Source organism: Helianthus annuus, chromosome 17, assembly GCF_002127325.2.
Source record: "Helianthus annuus cultivar XRQ/B chromosome 17, HanXRQr2.0-SUNRISE, whole genome shotgun sequence".
Lineage (NCBI taxonomy): Eukaryota > Viridiplantae > Streptophyta > Magnoliopsida > Asterales > Asteraceae > Helianthus > Helianthus annuus.
In genome coordinates this window covers 786,524-801,505 of record NC_035449.2, presented here as the reverse complement: position 1 = coordinate 801,505, position 14,982 = coordinate 786,524, and the positions used below count along the sequence as shown (strand labels likewise).

Here is a 14,982-nt window from a genome sequence, read left to right as displayed (position 1 = left end):
TCCTGTAAAAAGTGCTCAAAGTGTGAGAAGTGTGAGAAGTGTATTATAACACTATATATAATACTATATAACACCATATAAACACCGTATAACAATATGTAACACCATATAATACCATATAACACTATGTAACACTATATATCATTATATAACAAATATAACACTATAGGTTGTCTGATAGCATGTCTATGATAGATGTATAGTGTTATATTTGTTATATAAGGATATATAGTGTTACATGGCATTATATGGTATTATATGGTGTTACATATTGTTATACGGTGTTTATATGGTATTATATAGTATTATATATAGTGTTATAATATACTTCTCACACTTCTCACACTTTAGTCTCTTTTTACACTATCCTTACCCACTCTTCATATATTCTCCAAATCAGCAGCTTGACAATGGGACCATTTTAGTGCTTTAATATTGCAGGATTATTCCAGTTTAACTTTATAATCATAACAATTCGTGGTTGATGTACCCTTTTTCTGCACACTTGATTAATAAATATATTTTTTAGTAAAAGTAGAATAACACACACTTTTGTAGCCAGGTTCATAATTCATTGAACCACGTGGTAACAAGTACGCCACTGGTGTAAATCTTTGTTCCCGGGTGGGTGGGTGGGTCTGGGTTAAAGTAAGTAAAACCCTTTTGCCTTTTGGGAAAGAGATTAAAGAACCCTAACTTATCTTACTGTCCACTGTCACAACACTCGCCGGTTGGTTGCTGCCTTCCGCCACCGTAAGCTCCGACTACTTGTCTGTCTCTGTTTCAATACAATTCTTTGTTGAGCTGTGAATTTTCAAGTTTCGATATTTTTTGTCTTCAATTTTTTAATTATATGTATCGTAAGTGTCAATTTGTGTGTGTGTGTGTTTTTTTTTTTAATGAATGCCACCGACAGGGGTGAAGCAGTTGAATTTACTTTTGAACAGGTTAAGATTACAAAGCTAATTGTGTTGCTTCTTCTAGACTAAAGTGTTGATTACTAATTGACTGACTATCAACTCAAATTGATTTCAGAATTACCCAACGAAAAATGTCTGCTTTAATTCGATTTTATGAACTTGTAATTCCGAATCCTGTATTTATTTCAAGCATGCATGCATAGAATTGCTACAGGTTTATTGTAAGTTCTGCAGTTACAGCAATACTGTTTTATTTGTATATTTCATTACTTTGGTTTTAGGTCAGGTTTACATACTTTGCTGCATTTTATTGAACTTTAATGTGATTAGTGTTGAGTTTGTAAGTTGAATAGCTGACTGGTTATCGGTTGAGATAGAATGCAATCAAGATATTAATAACGGTTTGTCGGTTATAATTAGTACGGGAATTAAAATACAAAGAATAGTTACTGTTACTAACAGTCTAAATTATCATGTCACATTTATCATGTCGTTAACATTGATTTATGTATGTGTTGCAGGGATAAAAAGAAATGGTATTAATGTCTCAGACGAGTCCATCACATGGCATTCGTACTGAGATTTTACAGTCTAAATCTGGATATACTTCACTTTTTAGTGGGGCAAACAACACAAATGCATTTAGACACAGGACCTCAACCGTTGCGTTTCCACGGAATTCCTCAAAATCTTCCCAAAATATGCATGTAGATGCCATTGGTGAGAAAGTCAAAAGGGGCAATAAAGTAATTGTTGCTGCAAGCCCCCCCACAGAGGACGCGGTTGTTGCTACAGAACCACTTACAAAAGAAGATCTTGTGGGATACCTTGCTTCTGGCTGCAAGCCTAAGGAAAACTGGAGGTTCAACTTCCATATATATATGCATGTTAATTAATATATTTTTAATCAATGATTGGTCTTACTGTATTGATTTGACAGAATAGGAACTGAACATGAAAAATTCGGTTTTGATCTTAAAACATTGCGTCCTATGACGTATGAACAAATTGCTCATCTGCTAAATGCTATTTCCGAGAGATTTGGTTGGGACAAAGTCATGGAAGGCGACAATATAATTGGACTTCAACAGGTAATCTGATATTTGTTTAGCTTTTACTAATTCAATAGAATGTTCTTTTGGAAGTTTAAGCCTCGTTTGGTGCATTATTTTATTTCTTCTTGCATTTGTAGTAAGATTAGACGGAAAATGGTGTTTCGCTAAGGCTTGTGTTTTCAGAAAACAACTTAAAAAGTTACAGAAATTTGTAAATGGCAGCTATGAATTGTAAAATGGTGTTTCGCTAATGCCTGTGTTTTCAGGAAATGGTCATGTTGAAAATGCTATTTCACTTTGTTGTCAAACAGAAATTAAAACTCTGTTTATGCTAACAAAAAACGTCAGTGTTTACAAAAAATACCTAAGATGTTTTTTATATACCTTACACATTTTTATTTCAAAACAGCTTTGCAATTTTCGTGTACCTTTAAATCATTTATTTTAAATCTTTTTTAGGGAAAACAAAGTATATCTCTGGAACCTGGTGGTCAGTTTGAGCTGAGTGGTGCGCCTCTTGAAACTCTCCATCAAACTTGTGCAGAAGTTAATTCACACCTTTACCAGGTTTGTATATGTAATCTTTACATAAAAATTGCGATACGTTAATTTGCCTACTTTTTTTTTACTTGCACCTCCTACAGAATACAGAATCATGTATGTTTTACTTTTACCATGTCTTGAAATTGACAATTATACACATGTGGGGCGGCGGGGCCTTACGTTACAGGTTAAAGCTGTTGCTGAAGAGATGGGAATCGGGTTTATTGGAATTGGTTTTCAACCTAAATGGGAAAGGAAAGATATACCAGTAATGCCCAAGGTAAAAAAAATATTTTTAGTTTGGTTTTCTCAATGGTGATGTGTAGTATCTCAATAGTTAGTAACATTAAAATATGCTGACATTGTATGTTGGCACAGGGAAGATACGAGATTATGCGGAATTACATGCCTAAAGTTGGTTCTCTTGGACTTGACATGATGTTCAGGACATGTACTGTTCAGGTGAGTTTATTTTCTTTAAACTTTATTTGAACTATTTCTCCATTTTGTTTTATAATATGAAGGTAAGTAAGTGCATGTATGTCATTAATAGGTTAACTTGGACTTCTCTTCTGAAGCTGACATGATAAGAAAATTCCGTGCTGGTCTTGCTTTACAACCTGTGAGTATATGCGTTGTTATCTTCACTTCTGGTTGTATATATATTGTAGATGGCTTTTTCCACCATTTTATTAATGGGTTGGTTATCTCAGCTTGTGTATCTCACTGGTTTATTATGAATCAGATCGCTACAGCACTGTTTGCTAATTCGCCATTTACAGAAGGAAAGCCGAATGGTTATCTCAGCATGAGGAGGTGATTTTCTACTAAACCTGCTAGATATTTTATGCCAATAATATTTATTTATCTAATACCAATGGGAATATATAGTGACAGTGCTAAATTCTTTTATCAGCCAAATATGGACAGACACCGATAATAATCGTTCTGGAATGCTTCCTTTTGTCTTTGATGATTCCTTTGGGTAATTTTGTTATGATTCAATAGTCATTTCTGATTCAATACAAAATGGATTATTTTATTTTATTTTATTTTATTTATATTCACAAGAAAGGTTATACCTTATACTAATATGCCCTCTATTTGATGACATCAGATTTGAGCAATATGTTGAATATGCTCTCGATGTCCCTATGTATTTTGTTTATCGGAAGAAAAAGTATATCGACTGTGCGGGATTGTCCTTCAGGGTTCGACTATATCCCTAATAGTCAAATTAATTATTTAACTAAGCTGTTTGTGCGAATAACAGTCATAATTTATTTACAGGACTTCCTCGCCGGAAAACTCCCTTCGATTCCCGGAGAATATCCAACTCTCAATGATTGGGAGAATCACCTCACAACAATATTTCCGGAGGTATGTTACTTAAGAACACATTAAAGTGGACTTTTCCAATATACTGACAATGCTGTTTCAGGTGAGACTTAAAAGGTATTTGGAAATGAGGGGTGCTGATGGAGGGCCATGGAGGAGGTTATGTGCATTGCCTGCTTTTTGGGTAAATCATCTGATGGATAGTTTGTCTTGTTTTATTTTAATTAATTAAATCATCAAGGACGGTGTATTTTTATTAGACCTCATTGTAGTGCACCTGAACTTCAGGTGGGCATATTGTATGATGATATTTCTCTGCAAAATGTTTTGGACATGACAGCCGATTGGACTCAAGGCGAAAGACAGATGTTGAGAAATAAGGTAATTTGAGCATGTAAAAAGCAAATTTCTTACTTATGGAACTGTTTTCTCATCATACATGCTGTATGATAATGTTTTTCAGGTGCCTGTAACTGGTCTGAAAACCCCATTCCGTGATGGATTGCTGAAACATGTTGCTGAAGAAGTTTTGCAGTTAGCAAAGGTGACTTAAAACTCTGATTCATACCCTCTAGTCTAGTCATGTTGGTGAACCAACCCATTTATAGTTTTTTTTTTTTTTTTTTTTTTTTTTTTTTTTAACAATCACCGTTAATTCAGGATGGCCTGGAGAGAAGAGGATATAAAGAAACAGGGTTCTTAAATGAAGTAGCAGAGGTGGTCAGAACAGGTGAATTATGCTTCTTATTTCTCGTCTTTTCTTTTTTGACAATTGTATATAAGTATTGCGTTAAACATCCTTACGATAATCAGTATTATACTTTAATAAACGGATTTAGAAGGTTTTGTATACTTTGGGTGACTTTCAAGTTTCAACCTACTTGACCTGATTCCATTTTAGCTAAAAAGAGTATTGAAGTGTCAACTCAACCAGAAAAATCTGATGTACATGTGTATCTATCTCTATGCTGCAGGTTTAACACCAGCAGAGAAGCTTCTGGAACTGTATCATGGAAAATGGGGACAAAATGTTGACCCTGTATTTGAGGAATTACTCTATTAAGATATTCATGTTGTTGTCCATATTTATGTAATGTATGTATGTATCTATAGTTGATATCTTTAACTTTCTTTTTACAGTGTATAATCTGCACACCATATTTTGTAGGAATAAGGTGTGTGCTGCGTGCATGAAGTGATCATGGACTTAGTGGCCGGTGTGATCAGTAATGCAACAAGACGCATTTAGTGAGTGATACTACCATTCGAAACTTCTGAATTGTAGGCTTCTTTGTTCACCTCAGATTTACATAAAATAAGTTTTGTATTTGTATTTCTTTCTTTTAAGACAACCATTCTACTGTTCTATTATCAAGCTTAATCAAGACCCATCACTTCGATTGCAAATCAGACCCACACGGACTGTGATGTGACAGAAGCTTGTAGGTTTAGCATAACTCTGTTATTAGCATGGTCAATAAACTAGATATTTGATCGTTACTGAGACGTGATGTTTTCTTAGATATCACAATCACCATATGCTATTATCTTAAGTTGTTTTCATGGAATTTTTATTTTTTTTATTTATTTTTTTTTTTTTTTTGGGATAGGAACATCGGGTTTTTTTAACTTCTTTTACCATCTTGATGCAACATATGAAGAGGTCTTAGATTCGAAGCAAGCTTTCACTGGTCTTTTGTGTTTTAACACTCTTAAAAGGCACATGTCTGGCGCAAGCTCTGCGTTTTATCTTATCCTGTTGGTTAGCATGATATCGGTGGGGTCATGTAGATTCAATAACTGGTTCTCATGGTTAAAAAAATACGTGACCTATACAACATGTAACTGGTGCAGCAAAAGATAATAAAAATATTAATCAGTAACTCATTACTTGGAGCATCTTATTAGCTAGGATGGATCAAGCTGTTTGCAATTTTGTCCTGAACAACATAAGTATTTTCCTATGACATTATTTGTGGGAACCAATCTGCATCTGAAATCTTGTCCATGTGTAAGCTGGCATGCACCATGTGCCCCTCATGCTCTCCATGACCTACCATGTTACTTGTTTACTTGTATTTTATTATTTTTCCTCAACGGTGTTTGTTCTTTTGTGAAACATCATCTTATAGCTAGCCAGCTACCTCATACAATCAATGAATAACACACTTCATTGACAAGATCTAAACCATTATGAGAGTTTATTAATTCAACTCATTTATTCGTATTTAAGGGTTCTGATGAGTAAAAGTTAAAAATATTAGGTAAGCATATCGTTGGTTAAAAGAGTTCAATTTTATTTCAATACATGTTGTATATGAATTTTAGGGAAAAACTTTAACCAAAATTTTGTTTGATGTTTCAACTTAAAAGAGATTCGACTTGTTTCAACTTTCAACGTAACATGAATACGAATTGAGATATTGTTTTTGAATCGAAAGAACATCTACTAAAGTAATGTGAAGTTGTGAATGAAGTGAAAGAACACCTAAGATATATGAGATGATAACATAATTAGGAGGAAGACAACTTACCCTTCTAATTGAATTGCTTTAGATGTTGATAAAGCTAATTAACTAGTTGACAACACCATTACAACCACACCAACTTAAATATGAATATTCTATCAATTTATTGCAATTCAATAAGGTCTTGTAAATGTCCATGATGTGACTTGGTACATAAGGTGTTGTAACTAAAGTACTTGTTTAGGGGTTAATGACAATCATCAAAGTCAGTCACCATAGATCTAACAAGCGTTTGGACGATTGATCAAATGCTGATCTTATGGTCTACATCTGAAGTTACAACGATGATTTAGTCAAATTTGTTTGGAATATATGAAGAATTCCCATGAACCAACTGCATTATTTGTTTACTGGTTGGATGAATCGAATGAATTTCAACAGCCGAATGAATTAATATTTAAATTTAAATATATGTCTATATAAATATGAAACTACAATATATCATTTGTAATGATAGTAAAATATCTAACTCTAGAATAAAAAAATTTAGAGTTGGATTAATAAATGAATGAGATGATACTTTTGATGAAAAAAAAAAACAATCGTTTTTTTAATGCAAAATAAACAATCATTTTTTTTGGGTAAAGAATAAACAATCATTTTCTAAATGCATATGGTTACAAATTAAGAGTCTTTATCAGTTTTTTTATTTTCAGTTATTATTAAGCAGATACTGAAAGATGAAGATGAAGTTGACATTTAAGTAAGAAAATGAATTATAAGTTGCTAATAATTTACAATAATTATATGAAGTTAGAACATTGGATCCTTCAACTGTATACAAGTGACAGCCGACACGACATGTAGAACTATTACATGATATTTCTAACTCCATAATGCAGTTTAGATGTATATTCTACTCTACATATAAGTTGGGATGATAAACTCAAATGTCCTCAAATGTCCTTGATGCCCTTGAGTAGTTAGTTATAGTCTCTATAAACTCAACATATAAGTTGGGATGATAAAAAAACTGATTAAACTTGACGATGAAAATTCAGACATTTGGATATGGGGTTAGCTATCAAATCCTTTATTTATGGGTTTACTTGCATATTACTATGTTGTATAACTTTTACAGTATAATAGATAGTATTTTAAAATTGTTAAGTAACTTAGATTATAAAAAAAATAAAAATAAAGAATAAATAGAAGTCTAGTTGAGTACTTTACATTTTAAGTTAGTTTATCGGGTGAGTTAAAATCAGGTTCTAAGTAATAAAAATCTCAAATTTAAACATGACAGATAATAAATAATGGATACATGATCCGTACAAGACACACTTTTACAATCAAATATGACTCTAAGAATTATTTAAACGCATGCCATGTCCATCCCATTACTAACACACCAACAAGTGCTTATTTTTTTATTAAAAATAATGTAATATTCTTTCCATTCATTATAATTATAATATATAATAGTTCAATTAGTGATGAAAAATCAATATTATATAAATAAATAAGTTACTAAAATACATTATTATTTATTACATTGACATAAGATTTATGAGAAAAATGATAGAAAAGGAAAGGCCACTCACCTGTGTCTACTCATTTCCACCTCATTATTTTTTTTTATACAAAACAAAAACACACCCACATGGAAATTACTATTTTAATTATTTTCTCAAAATTATTACTCTTATTTTATGTCCCAAAAATATCAGAATTAAAATATCATGGTCTCCATCACAATTTTCACTACAAAACCCCTCATTTCTCATTCATCCTTCATTGTTCCATTCCTCTTTTCCCTTTAGTCTCCTTTAATAAAGTAATTTCCTAAATTTTATACTCAATAAAATGAGAGAAATTCTTCATGTTCAAGCTGGACAATGTGGTAACCAGATCGGTGGCAAGTTTTGGGAGGTTGTTTGCGACGAGCACGGTATCGATGCAACTGGAAAATACGTTGGTAACACTCACGTCCAACTAGAAAGGGTGAATGTGTACTATAACGAGGCTAGTGGTGGAAGATATGTACCTAGAGCGGTCTTGGTAGACCTTGAGCCCGGTACAATGGACAGTCTACGTACCGGGCCATATGGTAACATATTTAGGCCCGATAACTTTATTTTCGGCCAAAATGGGGCGGGGAACAATTGGGCCAAAGGGCACTACACCGAAGGTGCCGAGTTAGTTGATGCGGTTCTTGACGTTGTTCGTAAAGAAGCCGAAAACTGTGATTGTTTGCAAGGTACAAACATAAATTTATTTGTTAAGTTATTATAAGTAGCAAGTACAATGATTTATATCATAAGTTAAAAAACTATGTGTTTGTTATCATGTGACCACAGGTTTTCAAGTATGCCACTCACTTGGAGGGGGGACCGGATCGGGTATGGGTACCCTATTGATATCCAAGATCCGAGAAGAATATCCGGATCGAATGATGTTGACTTTTTCGGTTTTCCCTTCACCGAAGGTGTCGGACACGGTTGTTGAGCCTTATAACGCCACTCTTTCGGTCCACCAACTTGTGGAAAATGCCGATGAGTGCATGGTTCTTGATAATGAAGCATTGTATGATATTTGTTTCCGTACACTCAAGCTCACCAACCCGAGCTGTAAGTCAACTAAACAATAACTCTTATTTTAAAGCGTATTGTTTACATATGTATGGTCACTTTTTATATGTTACACATAAAAATGACTATCTGTGTAAAAGTTAATTATTTTATGGTACAACTCTCATGCAGTTGGCGACTTAAACCACTTGATATCAACTACAATGAGTGGGGTCACATGCTGCCTCCGTTTTCCGGGCCAGCTGAACTCCGACCTCCGAAAACTCGCGGTGAACTTAATCCCCTTCCCCCGTCTCCACTTCTTCATGGTGGGATTTGCACCCTTAACCTCCCGAGGATCACAGCAGTACCGTGCACTAACCATCCCGGAGCTGACTCAGCAAATGTGGGACGCGAAGAACATGATGTGCGCGGCTGATCCACGTCACGGCCGTTACCTCACCGCGTCCGCCATGTTCCGTGGCAAAATGTCGACCAAAGAAGTTGACGAACAAATGATCAACGTACAAAACAAAAACTCTTCTTATTTCGTGGAGTGGATCCCTAACAATGTGAAGTCGAGCGTCTGTGACATCCCGCCTACGGGACTCTCAATGTCGTCGACGTTCATGGGGAATTCGACATCGATTCAGGAAATGTTCAGGCGGGTTTCGGAGCAGTTTACTGTTATGTTCAGGAGGAAGGCCTTTTTGCATTGGTATACTGGGGAAGGAATGGATGAGATGGAATTCACTGAGGCTGAAAGTAACATGAATGATTTGGTGTCTGAATATCAACAGTATCAAGATGCTGTCACTGATGAAGTTGAAGAGGATGATTATGATGAAGAAGTGGAAGAAAATTAAAAAGTCAACAGTTCTCAAAGTCAAAGTCAAAGGTGTGTACTGTGTAGTGATATTTTGAAGGGGTTGATTATTGATCTGTGTGTATTTCAGTATTCTGTTGTTGGAATTTGGATTTGTTATATTCCTTTTGTTTTATTATTGCCAATAAAGCATTCCACTTTTATCTTCAAGTTGTCTGACAAGAGACATATACTTTGTGTTTTAACAGGTCAAATTAGTAAAAAAAAAAAAAAATCTAATTTATGGTACTTAAATATGTAACATGGATTACTTATAGCACCACATATTAACAGATCAGGTGCACATGAGTTTTAACAAACCAATATTATCAACTGTTGGTAGATTACAGCACTGCACACCAAACGTCTACAATCAGCATCCAGCAAGGATGTGAATTCCAGTTGACTCCCTCCCCACCGACCCGAGATTACTGTGAAAACTTACCTGATACCAAGGGTAAAGATGTCATTCACCACTCTAGACAATGTTTTTAAGAAAGCAACAAAAACTATACAAGCAAAGCAAAACTACAAACTTATGCCTTTACTGTTATCAAGATTCTCTATTCACATAAAAATGACAACTTTTATGTCAAAAAGCCAGTTTTTTAAAATCCCCTTTTGATGGTTTTTTCAATGCTGTAAAGGGTAAGGACCAAGGAGATCAAGGGAGATATTGAACGTTTTCTTTTTATTCTTTTATTATTGCTTCGACACGATTAAGTGACGTTTTTTTTCTCTTCAAGAACTGAGCCTTCTTTGAGAGCAACTTGTGCTTCGTTTTCCCTCCCCAGAGCGAAAAGAGCAACAGCTTGTAAGTAAGAAGCAATATGCCAACTTGGGGATATAACGTGTGCTTGGACAGCATCATTAAGTGCCTCTTGTGGATTATCATTCATGAGATGTGATAGGCTTCGGCGTGCATAGACTGTTGGCGAGACCATGGTTCCTACATCAATGAACTGCAAAAGAAAACTCATTTTAGATTACTTTAAGGAATAAACAAAATAAGATAATATACAGTTATCACTTAAAATATAAAACGAATTAGGTGATATAACTTTCCCATCAGCTAATAAGTTCTGTTGCAACTACCATGAAACTGATAATACATAACTCTTTGTGTGACCCCTAAGTAATCAGATATGAGCGGTTTTTTATCGTAAATACCCATCATCAAAGAACATTTATAATTCATCCAAAACTCATTTTTGCAAAATAAAGTGTAGTTCTTTTTGCCTTTTTTTGTACCAACTGAAAGGAATATAAGACATCTGCAACAACCTGTGTGTAGTATTCTATTGCGGCTTTGAACTCTTTATGGCGAAAAGCCACATCCCCTTTTTTCTTGGAGTTTATTGTGTCTTGCATCTGATTTGTCCACATATGGAATGAGAGCTGCAAGCCATTATTTAGTGCTAAGCCTGTTTACTTCTATAAGGAAAAAAGTCAAACCGGAAACAAACCTCGGTTGCTGTTCCCTCATCATCTTTGTAGGCTAAATTTTCCAAGATTTCATGTATAGCAGTCAAATCCATTTTTAAGCAGGCATCACCAAGTGGGGTCGTAGGCGTAGTGGGTCCACCTTGTGTTATACCCATTAATACATGAGAAGGCACCTGTGATATTTACATGGTAGAAACTTAACATAACAATAACAATCAACAAAAAAACATACATTACGATCAATAAATCATTATGTGTGTTGCTAAGAATGATATAATAATCTAAAGAGGAGTCAGCAAAGAAGAGTAAAATATTACCTCGGTTTCCTTTTGGAGAGGGGTTAAAGCAGTAACTAATAAGGATGGATTTGGGCGATCACGTGGCTCGTATTGTAAGCATCTTGAAGCCAAGCGTACCAACTCGGTTCCATCTTCATTAGAAAATTGTCCTTCCAAGCAAGAGTCTGTAAGCATTTGAAGGTTCCTGTCCCTTATTAGGTCAAGAGCCTGTTGAATCCATAGATCATTGATTAGATAATAACATGTTTATGATTACGAAATACCCCTATGACCTGTTCGGCCGATTTTACCTATTTTTTTAATTTACTTGCTTGACACATTGGATATAAAACATAACTCAACACATAGCTGACAGTTGGACACATACATGGCTAGGAGGAATGTGTTTTCCGCTTAAAAGGTCAAGCAGAAGGGCGCCAAAACTGTACATCACGCTTTCTGGTGTCACCCTCCCTATAAGATCAAGGAAAGCAAGTGTTAGAGCTCAACGAAAATAAATAAATAAATAAAGTGCATATTTATTCATGCTATATATTGTGCTTGTCACATACAATTCTAATAAGTAAACCGATCTCACCTCCATGTTATCCTTTAGATATAAATTTAGTTCTAGCTATTTTGCAACATTATTTCCTTTTACAGATCAAATGAAACGCTATCATAATTAAAAAATCAATACCAGTCCTCAGATACTCGGGAGGGGTGAATGCCAAATTTGTACTATAACTCTTCCCATCTCTACTGTTCTTCATCAATCCAAAGCACGAGAGTCTAGGGTTAGCATCCTGCAACACATGTGTGTGTTGGAACTTATTGTTTGAAGAGGGGGTTAACTAAGTAATCGTAAAATAATCATTTTTTTTTTGTAGCTGGTATAAAACTGATTATCAAAACCCTAGTAATCAGATAACCAATCGGAACACAAAAAACATAGTAAGAATCAGTTTTATAACACACATAAATCAAAAGGTAAAAACAAAAGGGTAAAAATGTACATCATCGAAGACTATTCTATAGGCGTGGAGATCATGGTAAAGAGCACGCCCATTACTTGTGCAATATTCTAGAGCCTCTGCAAGATATAACGCCACCCGTAATCGCATTGCCCATTTCATAGGTTGTGTTTCCCCTAAATCAAGATGCACATATAATCATAATTTGGGCTAATTTTACATAATCTAGAAAAAAGGTACTTACAATGAAACAAGTGCTTTGCAAGTGTTTCATGTGGCAAAAACTCAGCTACAAGTAGTCTTTCATCACCTTCACAACAACATCCAAGTAGGTTAGCCAATCTTGGGTTTCTAAGCTGACCAACTGCTCTTGCTTCTTCCTGAGATAGCATGCAATATTAAAAGATGGTTCATTGATGGAAAAAGGTTGTTTTTCAAAATTAATGTTTAGTGTTTCATAATATTATACTACAAAGATCAGCAATGCTTATAGAGCAATCTACGTTTTTTAAACAGGCTCATTGGGCTTACCACCTCTACGTAACTGAATCGTGTATGGAATGAAGATGTACTTACCAAGAACTGTCTGGAGTCGGGCCATGCAGCTCTATCAAACCGTTTGATGGCAACCCGTTTTTGGTTTTGCAATTCCCCTTTATAAACCACATTAGGGGCTTTCTCTCCATGTTCAGAGACGATATTCTCCACAGAAAAACCCATGGTAGCCATCTTAAGTTGGTCAATGGAGAACTCGCGAAATGAAGACAAATCACTTCCCTCACCTGTCTCTTCTTTTTTATGTAATAAATCATAGTTTAGTTAAAGAAATTTCTATGGCAATAAAGAAGGATAAGAGCAATGAATAAGTTTTACATACCGACATTATGGGATTCGGCAATCACTCCATTTGGTTCTGTAACACAGCAACACAAGCAGAGTCTAGAAAACTCACACCCCATTGTTAAGTTGTCTTTAAGCTTCAAAATCAGAACTTCAAAATTACTTTGATCAAGCTTTACTACAGATACAAGATTATGTTGAAAAAATGCATTTTGGTACTTATTATGGAAACGTAAATGCTAAATAAACATAATTAAACTAAAAAGAGTCATACCTGCCCTTTCTTGTCTTTTTTTTTTTTTGGCATTTTTTGCAAATATGATGGTTTGTTTGCAAGAAAAAGCCAACACCATGATCACAAAAAAGAGTGATTAACTTTTTGATCAATGGGTAAACATGTAACCATTCTTGCCAAAAAAAAAAAAAAAAAAAAAAAAAAAAAAAAAAAAAAAACACAGTAGACTTTGCAAGAAGAAGAAAGTTGAGACAAAAAATGCAGGCAGCATGTATTGGTGTTTACATGATCAGAAAGAATTGATGTTTTTCTATTCAGTTAAGACACACAAATAATTGATGAAGCAATATAGCATACCCTTCAGATGATCAGCAATCAAGAAATTAAGTTAGGGCCTGAAAGTCCAAAATCAGTATCAGCAGAAGCTCATCCTCCAAGCAAAAAAGGAGCTGAATCAAAAACAAACCCATAATTAAAAAGCATGTCGAGAAACACCAAGTTATAAACTTTTTTGGTTGAATATAGAGGAGCACCTGCAGCAGGTGATGGACCCATTAGTGATTAGTCGAAAGGACGAAGTGGGTCTCTCTCTCTCTCTTTGTTGGATATAAATAAATATTAGTTAGTGTTGTTGATGCGTACAGCCATTAGATTTGAAGATCTGTTGTCACTTGATTTCAAGTTTGCACTCGATTACTCTCCATTTTCCACCGACAATAATCTTGATTTTAACTTTTTGCCTGTAATTGTCTTGTCTGGTGATTAGCCTCCAAGAAAACACCATGGCTATAATAAGCTAGCTACTTGTTGTTTAAAATTAAAATTAAAATAAAATAAAATAAAATGGTTTTTCTGTTATGGTTTCTGGACAGGGGTCTGGGATGATGAAGAATAAGGAAGCTGAAACCGATATATGGTGGGTGGTCCATTCTCATTAGATCCAAGACAGTTTTTACTTTTTAGGGAACTTCGTCCCGTTTTTGTATACGAGAGAATGAATGATGGTGTATTTATGTTCTCAATAATAATGCGTGTATCCAATTTTTAAACCACGAGTGAAGAAACAAATATACATAATTACATACGACTGGGTTATGAACCGGTATTCGCTTCAAGTGGTTCTCTCTCAACGATCATGGGCTCTGAATAGTTATTGATTTCTACAAAACAAACACCACCATTCTAGTCACGATACGGTGTCCAACGTGAGAACAAATACCAATTCTCTAAAGTTGCACATAATTTAAAGTATAAGTATGGGGTTTGTAATTGTTCATGAGAATTGTTTACATGTAATAAGGAGTATTTATAGAGATAAGGAATTAGAGTTTCCCTCTCTCGTAGGTAGTACATAATGACCTTTTTGTATTCAAATTACTTATTAATATCAAAATCTTCTTTTCAAATTTAGTCAGATATATCTTTCATTTTATCTGTTAAGTCACATAGG

At 34.6% G+C, this 14,982-nt stretch overlaps 3 protein-coding genes across 9 annotated transcripts; 2 read left to right on the top strand and 1 right to left on the bottom strand.

The window, feature by feature from the left end:
- Positions 1–594: 594 nt before the first annotated feature.
- Positions 595–5,362, top strand: LOC110926229 (glutamate--cysteine ligase, chloroplastic). Of its 3 annotated transcripts, none has more exons than XM_022169986.2 (17): positions 595–753; positions 1,442–1,782; positions 1,861–2,011; positions 2,435–2,542; positions 2,706–2,798; positions 2,897–2,980; positions 3,072–3,140; positions 3,264–3,334; positions 3,435–3,503; positions 3,636–3,729; positions 3,809–3,898; positions 3,960–4,040; positions 4,145–4,237; positions 4,320–4,400; positions 4,517–4,586; positions 4,831–4,946; positions 5,025–5,362. In XM_022169986.2, the coding sequence occupies exons 2-16, from the start codon at positions 1,454–1,456 to the stop codon at positions 4,917–4,919; spliced, it is 1,572 nt and encodes a 523-aa protein (XP_022025678.1). In that variant the 5' UTR covers positions 595–753; positions 1,442–1,453; the 3' UTR covers positions 4,920–4,946; positions 5,025–5,362. The 3 variants fall into 3 exon arrangements, with proteins under 3 accessions (XP_022025678.1, XP_022025677.1, XP_022025676.1); XM_022169985.2 differs by having other exon boundaries at positions 4,831–4,951; XM_022169984.2 differs by having other exon boundaries at positions 4,831–4,955.
- A 2,749-nt stretch (positions 5,363–8,111) lies between these two features.
- Positions 8,112–9,926, top strand: LOC110920989 (tubulin beta chain). Its single transcript, XM_022165248.2, has 3 exons — positions 8,112–8,584; positions 8,685–8,954; positions 9,087–9,926. The coding sequence occupies exons 1-3, from the start codon at positions 8,191–8,193 to the stop codon at positions 9,758–9,760; spliced, it is 1,338 nt and encodes a 445-aa protein (XP_022020940.1). The 5' UTR covers positions 8,112–8,190; the 3' UTR covers positions 9,761–9,926.
- A 139-nt stretch (positions 9,927–10,065) lies between these two features.
- LOC110920988 (serine/threonine-protein kinase BSK7) lies at positions 10,066–14,396 on the bottom strand. Of its 5 annotated transcripts, none has more exons than XM_022165244.2 (12): positions 14,066–14,396; positions 13,890–13,981; positions 13,335–13,475; positions 13,034–13,248; positions 12,702–12,837; positions 12,500–12,633; positions 12,184–12,289; positions 11,872–11,957; positions 11,523–11,711; positions 11,226–11,378; positions 11,044–11,157; positions 10,066–10,721 (listed from the first exon to the last, which is right to left on the bottom strand). In XM_022165244.2, exons 3-12 carry the CDS (start codon positions 13,414–13,416, stop codon positions 10,479–10,481), a joined length of 1,458 nt encoding a protein of 485 aa, XP_022020936.1. In that variant the 5' UTR covers positions 13,417–13,475; positions 13,890–13,981; positions 14,066–14,396; the 3' UTR covers positions 10,066–10,478. The 5 variants fall into 5 exon arrangements, with proteins under 5 accessions (XP_022020936.1, XP_022020937.1, XP_022020938.1 ...); XM_022165245.2 differs by having other exon boundaries at positions 13,335–13,470; XM_022165246.2 differs by having other exon boundaries at positions 13,335–13,434.
- Between the last annotated feature and the right edge of the window lie 586 nt (positions 14,397–14,982).